General features: G+C 38.3%; 2 protein-coding genes across 7 annotated transcripts in view; one reads left to right on the forward strand and one right to left on the reverse strand.

The window, feature by feature from the left end:
• pnn.L (pinin, desmosome associated protein L homeolog) overlaps positions 1-10,838 on the reverse strand; it is an 11,976-nt gene extending 1,138 nt beyond the window's left edge. The window contains 9 exon segments of the mRNA NM_001087460.1: positions 1-326; positions 1,685-1,823; positions 3,501-3,656; positions 3,802-3,877; positions 3,987-4,081; positions 4,169-4,241; positions 7,569-7,637; positions 8,139-8,216; positions 10,697-10,838. The exon segment at positions 1-326 is cut by the window's left edge and continues 1,138 nt beyond it. Of these exon segments, the coding sequence (NP_001080929.1) occupies positions 1-326; positions 1,685-1,823; positions 3,501-3,656; positions 3,802-3,877; positions 3,987-4,081; positions 4,169-4,241; positions 7,569-7,637; positions 8,139-8,216; positions 10,697-10,809 (1,125 nt within the window). The 5' untranslated portion in view covers positions 10,810-10,838.
• Positions 10,839-10,995: 157 nt separating this feature from the next.
• On the forward strand, positions 10,996-19,840 carry LOC108699172 (trafficking protein particle complex subunit 6B). 6 transcript variants are annotated; one of them, XM_041573248.1, is made up of 7 exons: positions 10,996-11,159; positions 12,277-12,344; positions 13,284-13,401; positions 14,703-14,786; positions 15,136-15,222; positions 15,865-15,958; positions 18,413-19,840. In XM_041573248.1, the coding sequence occupies exons 1-7, from the start codon at positions 11,064-11,066 to the stop codon at positions 18,442-18,444; spliced, it is 579 nt and encodes a 192-aa protein (XP_041429182.1). In that variant the 5' UTR covers positions 10,996-11,063; the 3' UTR covers positions 18,445-19,840. The 6 variants fall into 6 exon arrangements, with proteins under 6 accessions (XP_041429182.1, XP_041429183.1, XP_041429184.1 ...); XM_041573249.1 differs by lacking the exon at positions 15,865-15,958; XM_041573250.1 differs by lacking the exon at positions 15,865-15,958 and having other exon boundaries at positions 15,141-15,222.
• Positions 19,841-20,624: the final 784 nt, after the last annotated feature.

Raw genomic sequence — 20,624 nt, forward strand, 5'->3', positions numbered from 1 at the left:
TTCTATCTTTTCCTCCATCTGCTTAGAATCTTCTAGATCTTCAACTCCTCTAGCATCCTGTGCCATTTCTACATCTATCATGCTAATAGTAACCTCTTTATCTTCCTCTAGAGTATCCTCCATATCTACATCATTTGGCTGGTTACCCGTCTCAACCTCTCTATTATGCCGAGACATCTTACCATCTTCTCGATCCTCCGTATGTTCTTCATTCTGTTCCTCTGGCTTCTTCTCTTGGTCTCTGTCTTTCATGGACTGACGCCTAGGCCTAGCTTCCATTTTGTTTAACTGCTCAGCAAACTCAAGCCGCCTACTTTCAAATATTGCTAAAGGAAAATGGGTATATTACAAGAATCAATGAAAAGCTGTACATTCAAGCATTTTTGTGTTACAAAAAAAATGTACTCACTAAATAAGGCATTATGCAATAGAATATTAGCAACTTGGCAGTAAACATGATTTTTAAGTGTATGAGAATATTTACCAATATGTCTATACATCACAGGATTTTATCATTTGAGAACTACTGCATTCCTGCACTACAAACCTATACCTATAGAATCATTCACAATTTAGTTTAAGACACCCTAACAAGGGCAAAGCAAATAAGCAGGGGTAGCGATTTTGGTTCTTTACTAGAGCCTGCATTGGGCAGCTAACTAAATAGCTAAAAATAAAAACCTTTGAGAAAAAAAAAGAGCCATCAGGCTGTGATCAATGTCGGACAGTACATACCAGCTATAAAATTCTTTAGGTCTGAAGAACAGTTTTTCTTCATAATTGAAACATCATGACTCCTATACAACTTAAACAGGCATAAGGCTAGTGCCAGACAAAGTGCACTTCAGCCTGTGGAGAAACGTAGGCTGAGCATCCACTCTTCTGCTGCTGCTATCCTGATCAATGTGCCTGCACTCTGAAGCACTGTCTCCTCCCAGGTGCATGCAGAGGATAGCAAAAAAAATTAAAAAACCCTCGATGCTGCATTTCGTCCAGTGAAACCCACCGTGTCTGCCTGCACCTGAGCAGAAGTGATGTTTCCAGGCGCATGCAGAGACGCTGCAAAGGAAGACCAGAGGAGCAGGAGAACTGCAGGCTGATGTCTGCTTGGTCTGGCACTAGCCTTATTGTATTGTGGGAAAATAGTTTGTATTTATCATATTGGCAAGGACTCTTTAAATTTATAAGCTATTTTGAGTATAATAAAATCTGCTTTTTACTTCAGAGAAGTTAAATTATTAGTCATAAGTCCCCTACAGAATGCATCCAAGTTCTGTCTCATTAATCACAGCAAAACACTTGTCTTGTGCATAATGAACCCTAAAATGTCACTTAGGGGGCTATTGAAGGTCGGTTTTTAGAGCTTTATTAAACCTCAAATGAACTCACAACAATGGTTTTTATCAAAAGGCTATTAACATCTTCAAATGGTTCAAGGGACCTCTGCCATTGACTTTTACATGACCTCAACGGGTTTTGCATGGTTTATTTTCTGATTCAAGCTATTTCCAGCTTCGGCGTATAATAAATCTCAAAACTTTATTTTTTTTTTAACCCAAAAAAGTGTTTACTAAAAAAATACCCTAGAAAACTAGAATGTTTGTGGAAAACTTGTCCTTGGATAACTAACCCCTTAAATGTCACTGTAATATTAAAAGTGTATGGTCTGAACAGACATACTTACCATTAAGTTTTTTCTGAGATTCATCAAAAAACTTTTGGCTCTGTGGACACATCCTGCCAGGTATGTAGAACAGATGCGGCTTTGTTTTTGTTCTTATATACTTTATAATTTTTTTGTTGTGATCGTTCCACTCTTCTTGCTGTGACGAAAACCATTCAATAAGTTGAAATACGTACAGATATGTACAATTTGGTATTTTGTTTAAAATGCACATATCCGAAATTAAAGATTTAAATTTAGATTCATTAAAAAGAAAACCAAGACTAAAAATATGCTTTCATTAAAAATTCTGCACTGTTAGTTTTTACTGTGCATGCATGCTTTCATACCCACCTTATTTTGACAAGTATTGAGACATTTCGATTTTACGGCTATTTTGTCTGAGACGGTAATAGGTGCTGTCTATTGGTTGAGCACACCAGGGTGCAGTCAAAGTTTATATAATACACCTCATTTATGGCCTATTTGGTTTAAATAGATCACATATTGAAGTCATCCCTATAAAATATTACGGAGTGGTAATTGTGCTATTGGAAGACTAATATTGCAGCTTCCTGAAAGCCCTTAGCTGGTCGTTTGTATAGTGTTCGCTCCAGGAAAGACATGTTGACAGCATAGGGGATGGCAGTTATTACATATTTTTGTGCAAGCAGCAGTGTTTTGTATATGTGCACTGAGCTGTGTTTTGTATGTTAATAAGGTTATTTTTTTTAGACTTTGCAAGAACCAACATATTTTTTCTTTTTTAAACAGATGGATCAAATTCAGGATTTTATTACATATTAAAAAGAAACCTCAATTTAATGTCAAAATTCCCAAAAAACTTTTATTCCACTGAACAATTCCAGGTAATTAAAGTGGACCCGTCACCCAAACAAAATTATTCCAAATCCTATTTTATCATGTTAGTCAAGCAAAATGAACTTTAATTACACTGTATAAATTATTTGAATCTTGTTTCTATCAGTCTGGGAATTCAAAATTATAGCAACCAGGAAGGAGCCATTTTGTGAACACTGTTATTAAGGCAAGCCTTGTATCATCTCAGAATCTTGTTTGTGCACCAGGAAACAGGGACCCAATGTCTATCCCCATGTACTGGTTACACAATTAAATGGTTAAGAGAGCTGGGGGAATGTAGGGAGAGCAGAGACATCTAGGAAGTGCTGAATGGAAAGTGAAAGTAATTGCTTGTCCCGCCTCTATGCCTAGGCATAGAGGCGGGGTAGGCAATATTTGATTGACAGCTGATATTTTTAAATGAGTTTACAACAGCTATGAATGCTTTAATAAAAAAAAGAAATTGGATTTCATGTTTAATTTAAAAAGGACTTTTATTATACAGATTTTCATGTCTGGGTGACGGGTCCACTTTAAAAGCAGTTTTGACTGTGCTCAACTCTGAATGCACAAATTAGAGCTCATGTTTAGTATCTTGATTTGCTGCATCCTTATTATGAACATTTTTGTTCATCGTTTTCAATACGTCAGAAGAAAAAAATATAGTCCCCATTAAATGCAACCACAAGCTCAGTATTGGCCGCCTTTTATATGGCTGCTTTCAGCAATTGAGCGGTAGGGTAGAAGAGAAACAAGGTAAAGTAATATTTGCATGTGATGTTAAAAATAAGGAATAACTCCTAAAGAACAGTTCTACACACTTTTAAATTTCATGATTTTTACCAATAACCGGTTGTTGCATAGAAGTAGCTATGTACCTTAGTCTTAGGGAGTTTCACTGCCTTAGACTGTTACTTATATGAAAAAAAACAGCATATGAACCAAATTTTCTAATTGTAGACAGAGTGAAACTTACCAGGTGTGCAAGCTCGACCTTCTGTTCTAGAAGACGTAGCTCTGTCTGTTTAGTCCGCCTCTCCTCAAAGAGTTCACGTCTCTCACTCTCCACCAATTTCTTTTCTTCTTCAGCCTGCACTTCAAGCTTTTGTTCTATTTCATGGCGCCTTTTTAGCTGCAGTTTGGAAAGGACAAATATTTGCATGATACAAATGTTTAAAATTGGCACATACAAAAAGGTACCTGCTGCACAGAGAATGTTTACTCAAGACTTCTCAGAACGGTTGGAAAGGAATTACAAATTACCAAGCACAAATTACCTGCTCTGTTGCCACATTTGACTCTTGCTTAAACTTTTGAAGAGTACCCATCAACAGGCCAAACATACGCCGATTCCTATAATAGAGAAGACAAATTATTGATATTAATGGAGGCTTTAATCAATCTGGTAAACAATAGTTATGACTTAAAAAAAACCCAAGCAGCGTAAATGTAATTATTCTACCTTTGTTTGCCTTTTTCATCCATGTTCTGATCTTGTATAAGATCCCGGCGTGTACGTTCTTTGGAGGTAGCAACAACCGAGGACTGCAATGCTGGCTACAAATTACAAACAAAATATGAGCAAGTTCCTTTGACATAGGACAACATTAACAACCCTACTCGTGCATTACATGAACAACATACCTTTTTATCATCTTCATCCTCTGCATCGCTTTCCTGGCGTGACTCTCTTCTTTGGCGACGCTCCCCACCCAGCCTGGAAAAGTAAAATTAGCTCCATTACAAAAAAAGAATCCTCTACACAAGTTTAATCTGGGGGAGCAGTTCATCAAATGGCAACGGTTTTACCAAAAGCCAACTGCAAAGATCAGGGTCAATGGATTAGTCTCAGCTCCATTCTGTTTAGGACGTGCCCATTGTCGCCCTGTTTGCGTTGGCTACTGAACTCCTGGCCAAAGTCATACACGAAATCTGAACAAATTGCGGGACTTAATCTGGGCACACTTACTGAGAAAATATCCCTGTATGCCAACGATCAATTGATATACCTAGAAGACACGCAAAACTCCCCGACTGCCCTACTTAAAGGACCAGTAACACCAAAATATAAAAGTGTCCTAAAGTAAAGAAAATATAGTATTAATGAAAAGGCAAAGGATTCACAGCAGATAACAGATAAGCTCTATACAATGGAATTCTTTAGAACTTATCGGTTATCTACTCTTTGACCTGTGCTTGTATGGCTGACCCCATGGCTTCACAGCTTGTTTATATAAACTATACTTAGTGTTTCTGAAGCAAACACTCCAGTTTTGCTAGTGCCGGGCAACAGTACATTATATTGTCTTTCCTTTAGAACTTTTTTTGGTGTTACTGTTCCTTCAAGTTGTAGAGCAGTTTGGAGTATTCTCAGGTCTAAAGATAAAATGGGACAAACTGCTTTTATTCCCCCCCCCCCCCCCCCACAATGTTCTGCTAACATGGGTCAAGGGATTAAAGTATCTCGGCTCCAAATACACGCAGATCCTTCCAGTTTCATACAGTCAAACAATCTAAGCCCCATAATGTCAAAACTGGAGTCAGACCTCCAAGTCTAGGTGAACCTTCCCCTCACACTCTGGGGAAGAATTAATCTCTTTAAGATGGTGTATCTCCCTAAATTTTTGTACCATTTGCACAACGCCCCAACTCATATCCCCAAGTCTATATTTCAAAAAAAAAAAAAAAAAAGGATGGAGGTCTAGCTTTACCCAACTTTAAACTATTCTATCTGGCGGCTCAAATATACTACCTGTATTGGTGGTACCACCCTGACCCATATAATCATAACATAGTGCTACAAGCCAATTTAGTAGGGTCTTTGGAAGGCCTAAAATACCTCAATCTACTAGCCAGTGTCCCCTCTGTTTTACGCACCACAAACTAAGTGGCAAACATAGATCCCAAAACTCACAGGAGGACTGGGGTGAGGCCGCAGAGACCAAGTACAATAGTATAATACCAGTAAGGGATTGACTAACTCAATATAAAATGTACCACCAACTTTACACAACCCCGCTAAAGCTCAATGCTATGGCCAAGACAACCATACCTGTCCTAGATGTAGGACCCCCAACAGCCAATTTTATACACATGATATGGGCCTGCCCAGTAATACAAAACTATTCGTCTCAGGTAATGGCCGTCCTAGCAACTTCCCATGACTTCCCACATGGTGTGTCTACTGGGGGTGCTCAAGCACCTAGTGCCCACTGCCCAAGAGAGACTGAGGTTCCGGGCACTATTTTATGCATTGGACAGGGTCCACCACTCCCAAGAGATTCATGGATTAACCTGGTTAACTCAGCAATACCCTTAAGCTCCCATACAAAGCTAGAGGCACCACCCACAAATGTGATGGAGTCCCTGGTGGGAATCATGCCCTGGCACTCAACCGAGGAATGACGGGTCAAATGTACAAGTTAGCACCGCTGTACATTAATACCTCATAAGGAACTGCTAACCTGTACGTATAGTGATAAGACTCACAGAATGTTAAACCAAAACTACCGACACATTTAGTTTGGAATTGTTTATTGTGCTGTCAATGTTTATTGCTCAAGAAAAAAAATAAAGCATTACCTTTAAAAAAAATTCCACAAGAATTAGATGGATCTATCTGAACTGTATTACTGCCATTTTTTAAAGATAAAAACTAGAGCTTTTAGCTAGCAGCACCACTAGTTAAAGGTGCCTGTTGCTTTGATTGGATTAGCCATCATGCAACATAACCACACAAAGACAAGGAGAACTAAACCCTAAAAATGAATATTGTACCAGCTAAAGTTTCAGCACCTCAATATCCGCAATGATCCAGGACTCAAACTTGTTACAGGGGGGTCACCATATTGGAAAGTGTCCGCAACACTCACATGCTCAGTGGGCTCCGAGAAGCTGTTGAAGAGCTATGCTTTGGGGTTTTTGCAAATTTACAAGTAGAAAATGAAGTTTGTCTGTAATAAGCTGATGCTACAAGGCTGATAATTAAATTCTGATGCTAATTGCACTGTTTTCTGAGCTCATATGTAGAAATTATCTGTACTAATCAGCTTTATATTGTGACATTACTATTCTGAATAAACAGCATATTGTGGGTTGTTCCCCAAGTTCAGTAACTGACATCAACACAGAGCATGTGCAGTGAATCAGAAGAAAAGAAGATAGGGGGCGACTAGGGCATCTTTTTGGTAACAGATCTTTAGTGCTAAAGGGCTGTGGTTGTCCTGGACTGTTAAAGAAGCCCAAAACACAATATACATTTCTAGCCTTCTTCTTTAGTTAGGCTTTAGTTCTCCTTTAATTAAAGATCATTTTTGATACTGTACAATCAAATTGCAGATTTAAACAAGTTGATTTATGACCCCCGGGGATAGCAAATTTGGGAAAATATGGAAAAAGGTGGCTGACCCACAAACGGACATGGCAGTGTAAAAAGGTCTTAAGAACCTATAAAGTGTACAGCTGTTATGAGATATATATATATATTGGTACCAGGGGATTGCTCATCAATGTCTTTCTATTTTCTCTTCTTACTCTTACTAAATGTTAAAACTCAATAAAGAAAATCTTTAAAAACAAAACGCAGATTATTTCACGAAAAACAAAAACTTGAGGACACCTTGGGTGTCAATAGGGTCACAGTCCAACCTCATGTTTTACTAATGAATACTTATTTTTAGGAAGGTGTTTCAAGTTACAACAGTAACAAGTTACAAAGCACTGTCGCCACAACAGAGGGAGTGCACGGAGGCATCTAGTACATTGCTTAATGAACAGTCCTTAATGTGCATACCCCAATTTTTTCACCTTCAATGTTTGTGAAGGTAATGCATATAACCTGAAGGCTGTGTGTGTTCTTTCATTAGGACAACACTGTTAATGCATGCCTGACACTCAAAATATGAAGCCCCTCCCACAAAGTATCATGACTTAACACATGCCCAAGTCTGAATTTTAAATAAATCAGAGCCACTGCCCTCCACCAACAATATCCCCAGAAATGCCAACCTGGGTTACCAATCAAGATAGAAAAAGGAAATCTCACCTGTTGAGTGCACCTTCAAAGTCTCTCTGTTTGGCTGGGGGACCTCCTCCACTATCAGAGAGTCCACGCCTTTAAGAATAAACAAAATTAAATAAGAATAAAAAGAAATATAATTAGAAAAAATATACAGTACATATTTTAACAGTAGAAGATGTGCATAAGTACAGAGTGTTAAATTATCATTTTTTGACATATAGTTAGATACATTATAGGGCGCTGAAGTGCAGTAGTTGGTTTCTCTGCCCCTTTAAGTGCTTGCAGCTAACCTACGATATGTTTATAAGAAATGTGCAACCTACAACACATCAAACTAGGCATATTGAATAGCAGCCCTCGCTAAACCTAAACAATGCACAACCCATATACTGAGAAATGTTAGCCAGAAAAATTATTAGCATGGCAAAAGTGTGTGAAAACTTATATAAGAACAGGGAGACCAGCATCTAAGAACTAGAGAGGTGAACAAACCTTTACTGTAAATATTAAAAATGGCAAGCTGGGAGCAACACATAGGAATTAAATTAAAGAAGCAATAAAAGCCCATTTTAAATATGTTAATGAGATTCATACCTTAGTAAAATCCCACCACGGCCTCTACCTCCAATCGCATTAGGGCCTGTGAGGGACAGTCGCCTTGCTTGTGCAGGCCTGAAACAAATGAGGAAAACACATTCATTCAGTTTTCAAAGGACCATTATTATTGTAAAGTCAAAAAGTCATGTTTGTTTTACAAACATGAAAGGTATAGGGATAAGCAGCCATAAAAGTGAAACCAACTTGGCTTCTAACATACGTGAAGTAGTAAGTGTGAAGCTAGATGCTTAAGAAACATGAAAATAATTGCACTGGGTGTATCAATAAAAATCCTTTATACTAAACAATTAATATATAGTGTCCTTTCATTACAAGCCAGTATCTGCCAGAAATTGATCAATTTTAACAATTTGTAGAGTCTTACAAACATATACTTTTTTGCATACATTTGTTATTGTTGCTGTCTACACATGCTTCTATAAAAGTAACGAACTGTCAGCAATGAACAGTACAAAAATTCAGTTCCAGAAAAGAATCGCAGATTCTCAGTAAAGGCCTCACTAAATAAAGGCCCAATATTCATTTGGGGCACTAGAGGATGCAAGGTAAGCACTACAAAGGCCCTTATTGGAATATATTAAGTGTCTTTGCTTGTTCTTATGTAACATAAAAAAAAGTAAGGGCCCTATAAAAAAAAATGGCTGTTTTGTGCATCAGATGACTGGCTTTTACTTGGTAAAAAAATATGCTATTCTATATGAGAAATGTTTAAAGAGCATCCTATTCCTATTATCATTTTGTCTTCCTCTTCTGCTTCTTTCTATCTTTCAAAAGGGGATCACTGATCCCTTAAGTCAAAAATGTATTGCTCTGTGAGGCTACATACAATGTTATAGTTACATTCTATTACTCATCTTTCTGTTCAGACCCTCTCCTATTCATGTTGCAGTCAAAATGCTCATGTTGCAGTCAAAATACTCAAAATTCACTCCAGAGTCCAATTCCAGCCGCAGAAAATTGGGCGGGTTTTAAAACTCCATCGAACATATGGATTTGGGTTACTTTTGGAAGTTGCTGCGGGTTTGGATTTTCAAAACCCGTCCAATTTTCTGCTGCAGGAATTGGATTCTGGAGTGAATCAGAGATATTAGGGGGAGTGGAGAGACTGAGGGTACTGTGGGCATGTCCTTGGTGATTGTTTCTTTGTACAGCACTTTCAATTTTTCCAAGAAAGATGGTTCGTTTCAATACACACGTGTAGAGCTGAATCGTCAGATATACAGGTAGATATACGGGAAGAAACAATAGAATTCTACCTGTATCTGACGATTCAGCACTAACAATGGCCGATGCTTGGGTCCCTTCAAAGGCACCCGATCCAAGTTTTCCGTCCAGCACGATTGACCGATATCCAAGTCTTCTGTCGATATCGGTCGGCTCTTTTTCCACCATACACGCAACGAATATCGGACGTAAAATTTGTTTTTTACGATATTATCTGTGCGTCTATGGCCACCTTAACACAGACGGGAGGGGGGTGGGGCAGTGCAAATCCATGACAGGCTGCTAAATAAGCCTGCAGATAGAGTAGTAGTAGTAAAGGCAATAACACAAGTCTAATTTCTACATGTACTGCTAGCTTAAATAATTGATAGCTTGGTCACTTGAACTTTAAAATATCTCTATTCCTATAAGCGCTCACCAAGCAATGTCCGTAGTTCGGGTGCCACTGCCCCAAACCCGTCGCTAACTAAAATATAATCTTTAAGGTTCAGATGCACTCACCGCTCGCCTTCTGAGGTCCGGGTGCTGCGCCCCAAACCCGTAGCCTGAGGAGAATACTTCACAAATCCGCCTTAGGCACGCACTCCAGCAACTCCTCAGACGCAGTGTAAGATCAAAAAGAAGTCTGTATTTCACATCAGGTACCGGCTGCAAAATAAAGACTTGTTTTTGATGTTCCGCTGCGTCCGAGGAGTTGCTGGAGTGCGAGTCTAAAGCGGATTTGCCAAGTGAAATAACACAAGCCTCAAAATGATACATGCAAGCTTGCTTTTATGTTTGTATAGCTGCCCTCTTGCACTAACCAATCCCAAGCCTTGTCCTAGTGACAAATACAACAGGTCCTCTGCCCATTATCAATATATTTAAGACATTTTGTCCTAGTGAACCAAGAGCAGGATAGAGCCAGTTATCGTAGTTAAAATGTGTGTATGAAAACAGGGAATAGAAAATAAATAAAACATGACGTAACAAGACGATAAATAGCCCACGTACACAGAGTGAATGTTATCCTGAGGTGATCTGTATACTAACGGGCATCTAACCCCCAATAAACACTATTTAAAATACATAAGGCTGTTTCTGAGACGACTACATTAAATATAAGGTTGCAGCTTGGCCTGTGATCCTGGACGAATTATAAAAATGACCCTCAGGCTTCTGTATGTACAAAAATGAGCAGCGCAGAGAGTTTGAATGGACACAGTGGCCTGTAATTCGCTCATACACCATGTCTGCCATGAGGCGCAACGCAAACAGGAAACGCTGCAAAAACCTTACTAGCTAAAACAACTATAAATCATGAAAGTCACCTAGTCTCATTTGGGTCCCGGCCGGTTAATTTCTTTATGTTTTCGTCGACGTTTTTCAGGCTCTCCTTTGCTTTTTCCAATTGCTCTTGCAGGGTTCGCACAGCCACCGCCATTTTCCCCGCCCCAATCGCGCGCCTCAATCACTTCCGGGTCGAAGAACAAACTAATTTCTGCCAGCAGCGATAGTCCTTAAACGGAAGTGGAACGTGACATTGCGGACTGGTAGCGGGGATGGAGACGGCCAATGCTGCTAACCAATTACAGAGCAGAGTCGTGTCAGGGGCAGTTCCGTCAGGACCAATAGTGATTTGCATTTTTTTTCCAGCCTAGACTCTTTGTCCAATCAGAGGCAGAGATTGCTGTAGGCATGAGCAAGCAGGATATGGCTGATGAAGCTCTTTTCTTGCTCCTGCACAATGAGATTATATCCTGCGTGTATAAAGCAGGTGACCAGGGGGATGCGGTAAGTCCCTGCAAATGCTTAACTATGGGGAATGGCGTCACAGGGGCTGACAGCATTTGTATAAGGCACATTTCCTCACTGCACTTGTTTGGACTACAACTCCCAGCTTCCACTGGGCTGTTAAAAATCACTTTTAATTGATAATTGGAACTGAGGTGCTAGAGGCTCACATAAACAACTTTCTTTTAAAATAGGGGTTATCGTTGAATGCTAATAGCTTACAACTTACCAATTATTTTATCTAAAACGAGAAACCTTTTCATGTCAGTGGGGTGACTTTAAGTTCTTTAGCAATCAATAAAGCATAAAGGTGAATCAATCACAGCTCCAAGCAGTAGTTTTAAACAGTTTAAAACTACTGCTTGGAGCTGTGATTGATTCACCTTTATGCTTTATTGATTACTAAGGGTGTAACACAGACACCTGAATCCACAGCCACAAAGAATACAGCAACAGTGACCTGAATCAGAAGCACCTTGTTTTCTTTAGCAATCACACATTTTATGATTAAAATCATTTTAAATTGTCCAGATGAATGTTTATTTGCCTCTTGTATTTCAGATTGTTGGGGCAATTTAGTGTCACCCTCAGCAGTGCCAAGAGTGCCCAGAAATCATCTTGAGTGACGTTTCCATAAATAAATGTAACATGCAATTGTTAAACCCCATGTGCGCAATAGATTACTCTCTAAAGCTGGCTAGACACAGGCATATTAAAAAGAATGTTAACAACAAAAAATTAAAGTGTTTTGTATATTAAATATATTGTGCTGTTACTCTGCACTGGTGTTTGCTTCAGAAACACTTCCATAGTCAATATAAATAAAGTGCTGAGTAGCCATGGGGAAAGCATTGCTTTACAGGTCAACAACACTCATGTTTACACAACAAATAACATATAAAATGTATAGAATACAATGGGTTTAGTTCTTACACGAGAAGAAAACAGGGATCCAATGCCATTCTTGGCTCTCTACAGGACTGCAACAATTTCTCATACACAATACAACATTTGTTGCCAAGAAATAGTTTGTCGCTGTTCGATCACCAGATACAAACATTAAATGTGAAAAAGAGATCCATGTGTTGCTTTTCACTGTCAAAATGTATCTTTTTAGGAAAATGGAAAGTGTATTACTAAACTGGAGAACATGGGATTTCGTGTTGGACAAGGTTTAATAGAGAGGTAAATAAAATATTCTTCATCATCACTTTGCTATCTTACTATATGTGTCAGTTACACTATGATGGATGTGGTATTATCATTATTGGATATGATGTATAAAATTGGAAATATATAATTACAAAGAGGCAAGAAAGTGAAGCAGACAAGAGAAAAGGGAAATAAAAAAGTGGAAGAGGGTCATGAGAAAACAAAGAAAAGAGCAACGCAGACATGGGGAGAGATGACGGTGGATTTTGAAAAGCGTTAAGCAAATTGAATGAATTGCAATGGGAGGGTATTCGAGGGGTTTGTATATAGTAAAATGAAAGAAGAAGAATATTTGTAGACTGAAAGAGAGCAGGAATAGTAGATGGAGGAAAGGCAGATGGTGAGCCAGATTCAATGAACAAGTTACTAAAAGATTTGGGTTGAGTGCTTATTAGCTACCATGGGTACCCCCGGGAACCATACCAGTGTGACTGTATAGCAATAAGTCCAGCCGCTTGATAAAGGGCTGGAATAGCCCGAAGCTTCGATTAGCTAGTGGCACGAATAAATATTTGATTCACTTATCGGAGTGCTGCTGGACTTATTGCTATACAATGGAAATATACCTTTGCAGAGAGGAACACAGCTGTGCACCCGACGCTTCAATAAGCGATACAGTGTGAGTGTGGCACTATTATTGACTTTATCATACCAGTGTGACTGTTTCACCAGTTCTTCTATTTATCTTTAACCTAATCCAAGCTGAAGGATAATTAGGGTGACATTTGCCATAAGTACTTATTCTCTGACTTAAAGACTCCTGGAAGTAAAACTGACGATTGTGATTTTGGGATTCTGAGCAATGGCTGTGCCTCATAATAATAAGTGATTTTTTTTTGCTGTATACATTAAAATCAATCACTTTGTTTATATTCTCTAGTCTCCAGTATTGATTTTCATTTGTATGCCTAGATTTACCAAGGACACAGCAAGATTTAAAGATGAACTAGACATAATGAAATTTGTCTGCAAAGATTTTTGGACATCTGTGTTTAAGAAGCAGATTGACAATCTCCGGACCAATCATCAGGTGAGACATAAAGAAAAGTATGCTGACTGGCAATCTAGAAACTGTGGCAAACACCTATGGCTCAGGGGCACACTGAGCCAACCTGCTTTCAGACTGCATTTTTTTTGCAGGCGGAAAGAAGCAGATCTGGGTATCTGCACTGAAAAGTACAGCTTCCGCCTGAGTAAAGGTACATGGAGCAGAGACTGGCCCAAAAACCGCTAAGGCAGGCATTTTTGGGCCAACATCCACTCTGTGTGACTGCTTGCAAGCAGAAGCTGCACTTTTTAGTGCAGATAAACAGAGGTATGGAAGGGAGCGCATCCGGTTCTTGCAGTGAGAGAGACTAAGAGAAGCAGAGCCAACACTCTGTGTGCCCTCAGGCTAAATGCTTGTAACACTTAAAATTATACTAATAACTTTGCAGTTTTTTAAAGGAGAACTTAACCCTAGCCCATTTCCACCTCCTCCCTCTAAGCTCCCTCCCTACAACATCTACTGTATTTTGTGGAAAATGTTCGGTGTGTGCCAACCTGCCTAAATCTGCAGAGTTGCACAGCAGAGACCCAAGGTGCCATCTTGCCCTGTCTTCATATACTACCCTTCTCTTCTACTCCAATACAGATCTTGCAGGAGCATGCACAGTCTAAGCTGTTTTAGGATGTAGATTCAACTGTGCATGCTCCTGCAAGATCTGTGTTAGTGATCAGAAGACTGGGAAGATGGCACCTTTGAATGCCGCTGTGCAACTCTGCAGATTTATGACAGGTCGGCACACTGGGGAATAGAATAGATGTTGCAGGACGGGAGACTGGTGGGGGGGGGCAGTGGAGGGGGCTGAGGATGGGCTAGGGTTTAGTTCTCCTTTAATGTGTGTTTGAGACCTGCTTGGATACTAGCACAATGTTGAAGTAAAGGTATATGTTTTGAGGTAATCAGAGGTAGATTGTTGTTTACTGGTTATACTATGGCTGTTTTATTTCCTTGTACAGTATAAATCATTGCCAACCCAAGAGGAATTAAAGTAAAGCTGGCCACAAGCTGGTCGTTTCATACAATCAGTTTTGCTTTTTCTTGTCAGAAGGTATGTTTACCAATCCACAAGGTTTCCCCGCTACCAGTGGATTAAACAGATCAGATTGTGGTGCGGGCACCACAGGGCTTTGTATTAAAAGGAAATCCAAGGTGACTGATGATCCACTATGGGTCATTGGCTAAACTGGAACTGTATTGGTCTATCCTTATGGGTAGGAACTTTGTCTGGAGAAACCTTGTGGGTGGTCAACTTTTGATTAATTGTACATATTTTTTTTATTATAAAGGGCATTTATGTGCTTCAGGATAATAAATTCAGACTTATAACCCAGATGTCTGCAGGAAAACAGTATCTGGAACATGCACCAAAGGTAAAAACAAAACTAACCTTTTGTAACTGAGGATTTACATAACAATAACAGATTCTTTATATGTGATCCTATGACCCTTTTCCTACAAGCAAAAGCACAATGTGAGGGGCATTTATTAACACTGGACAAATTTTCCTCTGGCCAGTTACCCATGTCAACCAATCAAATTTTTGCATTCATTATTCTACCTGCAGCTGCCTGAAAAAAGCCAAACACTAATTGATTGTTATGGGTTACTGCCCATGGGCAAACTTGCCTAGTGTTGATAAATGTACCCCACAGAGCTACATTCATTTATTATTCTGTTAAGCATCACTTCTTCAGCTGTGAAATTTCTCTCTTTTTTGAGCAAAGCACAATTGGCATCCTCTCCACCTCGCATCTTTCTCAGAAGCCAATGTCCAGATGGCAAATCAGACTACGCCATGAAAATCCTGTAGGTATATCCTGCGTATATTTTGCAGGCTGAGGGAAGCAGATCTGCTCGTGCCGCAGCTCCATACAACTAAACCGATTCCGCTTACATGTAGACACATGCAGTGGGGTAGAGGTCAGCCCAAAAATGCCTGCTTTTGCAAGCAGATCTTATTTAAATCAGTAGAGAGGGGGCACAGAGTAGGTTGCTTCTCTCAGCCTGCAATAAATATATTGTGAATATAGCGGACAAATTTATCTCCACTTTTATTTTGTCTCAATATTACCACTTTTGTAACCCCACCATGATGAGTGCTAAACTTTTGTATATGTTTGTCCATTGTCAAGCAAGTGGTTTGGTTGGAAGAACCCGCGTTGTTTCCCTTCTTAAAAGCCAATTTTTGTACTGACTTCATTTTGCTGATTCCAACTTGCATTTTGGGTAGGTAAGGTAGGCCATTCAACAGACTTGTATGCACTACTCTACTTAATGGAGCCAAATATTGGAAAGGTTCATGGACATGTTCTTTGCATGATAGTGGTTGTGGCATATGGCAGCTCTACCTGCTAGTAGCACAATTAGTTGCCTTTCAGATCCCTTTCTTAATGGTCTATTTAACTAATGCCACTACTTATTTCTCTTCGTACTTACTATTCCATGCAGTATCTGGCATTAACCTGTGGTTTAATCAGAGGAGGATTGTCTAACTTGGGAATAAAGAGTATTGTCACAGCAGAAGTCTCCGTAATGCCTGCATGTAAGTATAAACATTACACTACAAAAGGTGCAAAACATTCAACATATGTATTGCCAGTATTTTTTTTTTCTTCCATGCTGCAAACATTTTGAAAGGGAGGGGCTGGGGCCACAGGGGGAAGTTTGCTAAAAAAAAATCCAGGTCTATTAGCTTGTCCTTTAAATAATTAGCATCTAAATTAGTCACAGATTATTTCATATTGTTATCTTCTGTGAATGTTGCATGTTGATACATATTTTTTGATGTGCCAATTGGAGGTGCGTGATTCCAATTTTGCATGTTTATAATGTACTGGTTAAAGTCAAAGGCAAAACAGTAACCATGGTTGCATATAACAGAAAAAGTAATTAAAAATCATTTGTATTACTACATCAATTAGATTCAGTGTAGGATAGCTGCCAGTGCAGCTGAGGTTAGGGCATAATTTATCAAGAAATAACATTTCACTTTGTTGATTTATTAGTTTTCCAAAGGGCCCAGTAGATGGCAGCATGTATGAACACAATCCAATCATTTTAAATCTGTAAAACAATGCCTTATACAGAACAAATTGTTCACCTTCCTGTTTTATAGAAAGTTAAGCATATATTGTATATAAATTTCAGGGTTCATTATTTTCCTCCTTCACACATTTGTACAGAATTGTACAATGTTTCGGTCCTTATTTAGGAATTTACCATTGATAATGATTTATCAATGGAGGTCCGATAATGGAAGGTAGCTTTTTTTTTATGCTTTTCTGTCTTTTTTTTCTTTTGTACACTGCACACTTTTGCACATATTTACACACTCACAGATATATATATATATATATATATATATATATATATATATATATACACGCGCATTTATACACTTTTTAGAGCTGCACACACATGCATACACAGACACACTTATACTTTTTGTTTTAGTTCTTCATTTTATAATTTTGCCTCTTATTACTCCCCTAAAAATTGTTGATTTTACAGCGTGACTATTGGATCAAGTATTCTGACTTCTAACCACGCTGTTGGATCAGTTATTTTGTTATTTCATTGATTTGCCTAATTGTATTTTATTTGTGATTTTATTGTAGTTTTATACTTGCATTGTTGTTCCTTATAGTTTTTTTAAAGTCATTTTGCAGTTTGATTGTTTGGAATAGAAACATATTTTTAGCAACTTTGTATTTGTCCACATGTGTACTTTCCAGAAAAATATGTTTTTGGGGGGGTCTTTATACTAACAGGGGGTCTTGTAGCACATAATACACAGTCGGGGTCTTTGTTCACAGAAGGTGAAATTGCCAACCAAGAAAATTCAAATGCACTATTTTCATTTGGGGTCGGCACATGCCAGCTGCTTTGGTATATCTATGTATATTTGGCATCAAAATGTTCAGTAGACCATTGACATTCATATTTAGGGTCGATTACCATTGTATGGAAGAAATTTTTGAGATAAATGTGGCAAATTGCAATATTGATTTTCAGAAATGTCATAAAAACTGCTGCCTTTAGCATTTTGTACTTTCAAAATAGTTTTTAAGGGACTTTGTGCTGTTTCGGGGGTCTTGCGGCACATAATACTCAGTCAGGGGGTTTTGTTTATGGAAGGTGAATTGGCAGCCAAGAAAATGTATATGCACTGTTTTCATTTGGGTCCGCACATGCTATCTACTTTGGTATATCTATGCATATTGGGTACCAAACTGTTCAGTAAACCTTCGACACTCTTATTTAGGGCGGCTTACCATTGTATGTAAGAATTTGTGTGAGATAAATGTGGCAAATTGTAATATTTTAAGGCGATTTTCAGAAATGTTATAAAAACACTGCCTTTAGCGTAGCTTTGCAGTATGGTAGTTTGGAGTAGAAAGACATAATTACCCACTTTCCAAAAATATATGGTTTTCAGGGGTCACCATACTTTTTCTTTTAAAGCTTTTACCACATATAAAACAGGCAGTGTGTTTACCAATTAGGGTAAATGTAAGCCATCAAATAAGTATCCACAAGGTAGATTTTGAGGTCTTTATATACCATGTACTTTTATTGACCTATGTACAGTGGGCATCAATCTGTTCATTGGTCCCCTGGCATTCATATTTTAGCGTGTTTTATCTTGGCACCTAATTATATGTGGGAGATAAGATGTTTCAAAATGGAAGCTTTGAGGCGATATTTCGAAATTTCACCAAAATCACCAACTTTAGCAAAGCTTTGTGGCTTATTGTTTTGGAGTAAACAGACATATCTTAAAAGCTTAGGTTTTCCTGAGATATATTGTTTTCCTGGGTAAACTAAAAGCCCCCCCCCTCCCCCCGTAAAGGCCCCTTAAGTGAAAGAAAAATGGTCTGGCAATAAAAGTACCAAATCAGCCAAATTGGCTGGCAGTGAAATTGTTAATGAGTCATGCTATTTCTGTTCTAAACATATAGTTGACCTTTAATCATGTCATTTTTTCCTTCTGCAGGCAAATTCCAAGTGATGATTCAGAAGCTGTAGCACAAGTCTGAGAAGCACTATTGAAAAACAAAACAATGTACAAATTGACACTTGTCAAATATCAAGGAGCCAGTCTTATGTATTTATTTTTTATTTCCGTTTTTAAGTTCACCACTTACCTGACATTCTCATTTATTAATGTCACTATTTATTGTATACTTTGGTTAGTGGCTTTATCGTCACAGCTGGTATTACTCGGTATTGGCCAGTAAGGCACTGCTGTGGAAAAAATGAAGCACACTAAAGTATCTTACATGAAAACAGATATAGTAATACTAACCTTATGTCACATGGACAGATGATGGGCAAATGACCAGTCACCAGTACTAATTTCGTGAGCAGTTTGACAGTATATCGGTAGGGCCCATTTTACTTGGAAGTTTACATAACTAGTTATCAGGGCATAACCCTGACTTCTAGACATATTAGGAATAAATCTCTTTTAAATGTGGTAAAATACCTCAGAATATTTATATATATTTATTAATTAAAATGTATGCAACTATTGGCTGACATAAGAAGACACTATATTTTATAGTTTACAGATATAAATGTACTAATGCTGTTAAGACTATTTCCACTCAATGTCAAACCTTCTATTCCCATAAATTCCAACATTTTATAATGAAAAACGGGGGCAAATAAAGTCACAGCCTACCATGCCCAGTTGCATAGACATGCTTTAACCTATTAAAACTCTAGCCAACTTTCTAGTTGGCTAACCTCTAATTCAGGACTGTCCTACTTAAATAGGAACAATTGAATGATTTGTATGATTGGTAATGGTCTGTAATTTGAAAGGGAGTGGAAAGTGCTTCATATAATTGTGTATATATAGATTGAGAGAAAGTAGTCCTATAGCAGGGCAGCTGAGGTTGAAGAAAATTAAGGATAGGGCGACATTTAGGGCTTTTGTCTCTTGTGGGGTTAAGATGTCTATAGTTTTACTAGGAAGCTTGGGGTAGATTCAGACTGCATTTTTGCCACTCTTTATGCACAAAATAGACCTGGAGGAAACCTGAAACCACCAGCAATTACAAGATGCTCTTTGTGGCTGGGTTGCCAATTGTTTTCACAACTGTGCTTATTATATTTTTTCAATTTGTGTTCGACGGCTTCGAAAAATGGGCCACCTATGATAAAAGAATCCTCGTGTTTATATGCATGGGGGTACCATAGAATTTTTTTTATGGTCAAAACTGTCAAATTCGACTAGGGAGTTATCCAAACTCGATTCGAGTTTTTAAAAAAATTCAAAGCCAATTTTCGAGATTTATCATACTTTGGCCCTTTAAGGATTCGCCATCTACAACCTGCCAAATTCCTAAGTCTAAGTCAATAGGAGAGGTGCAGGGATCAATTTGGAGATGTTTCCTTCCTGACATTCAAGTTTTTTCCGAGAATTCAATTAGAGTTTTCAGGTCGTTTAAATTCGTCCGAGTATTACAAATTCAATTTTATTAATAATTTTCGACTAGTCGAATTTTGAATTTATGGGAGTTTTAAAAAAACTCGACCCTTGATAAACGTGCCTCTATATGTGCAGACCATACCAGGCATTTTTGGTCAGATATCTATATACCTTAATGGTTTCCTTTTTCCCTTTTTCTCTGTTCACTTCATCTTCTGAGCTTTGCTGTGTATGGGACATATTAGTAGAGACTATCAGCAAGGAATTTAAAGCAGGTTTGTCACTAAGTGACTGTGTACACTCTGTAAAATACCATGCCTTTTATTTCTGAAAGTTGTAGGGGCAGATTTACTAAGCTCGAGTGAATTTTCGAAGTTAAAAAAGTTCGAATTTCAAAGTAATTTTTTGGATACTTCGACCATTGAATAGGATACTATGACTTCGAATTTACTTCAACTTCGATTCATAGTAAAAATCATTGGAATATTCGACCATTCAATAATCGAAGTACTGTCTCTTAAAAAAAACTTCGACTTCATACTTCGCCAAATTAAACTACCGAAGTGCAATGTTAGCCTGTGTGGGGACCTTCCACAGCACTTTTCTAAGTCTTTGCACATCTAATAGAAATCCTTTGATCGATCGCTAAAAACCGTTTGATTCGAACCACTTAATCGTTTGATCAAACGATTTTTGTTCGATCGATCGAATGCGCTAAAAATCTTTCGATATTCGAAGTCGAAGGATTTCAATTCGAGGGTCAAATTTC

Source organism: Xenopus laevis, chromosome 8L (assembly GCF_017654675.1).
Source record: "Xenopus laevis strain J_2021 chromosome 8L, Xenopus_laevis_v10.1, whole genome shotgun sequence".
In the NCBI taxonomy this organism is placed as follows: Eukaryota; Metazoa; Chordata; class Amphibia; order Anura; family Pipidae; genus Xenopus; species Xenopus laevis.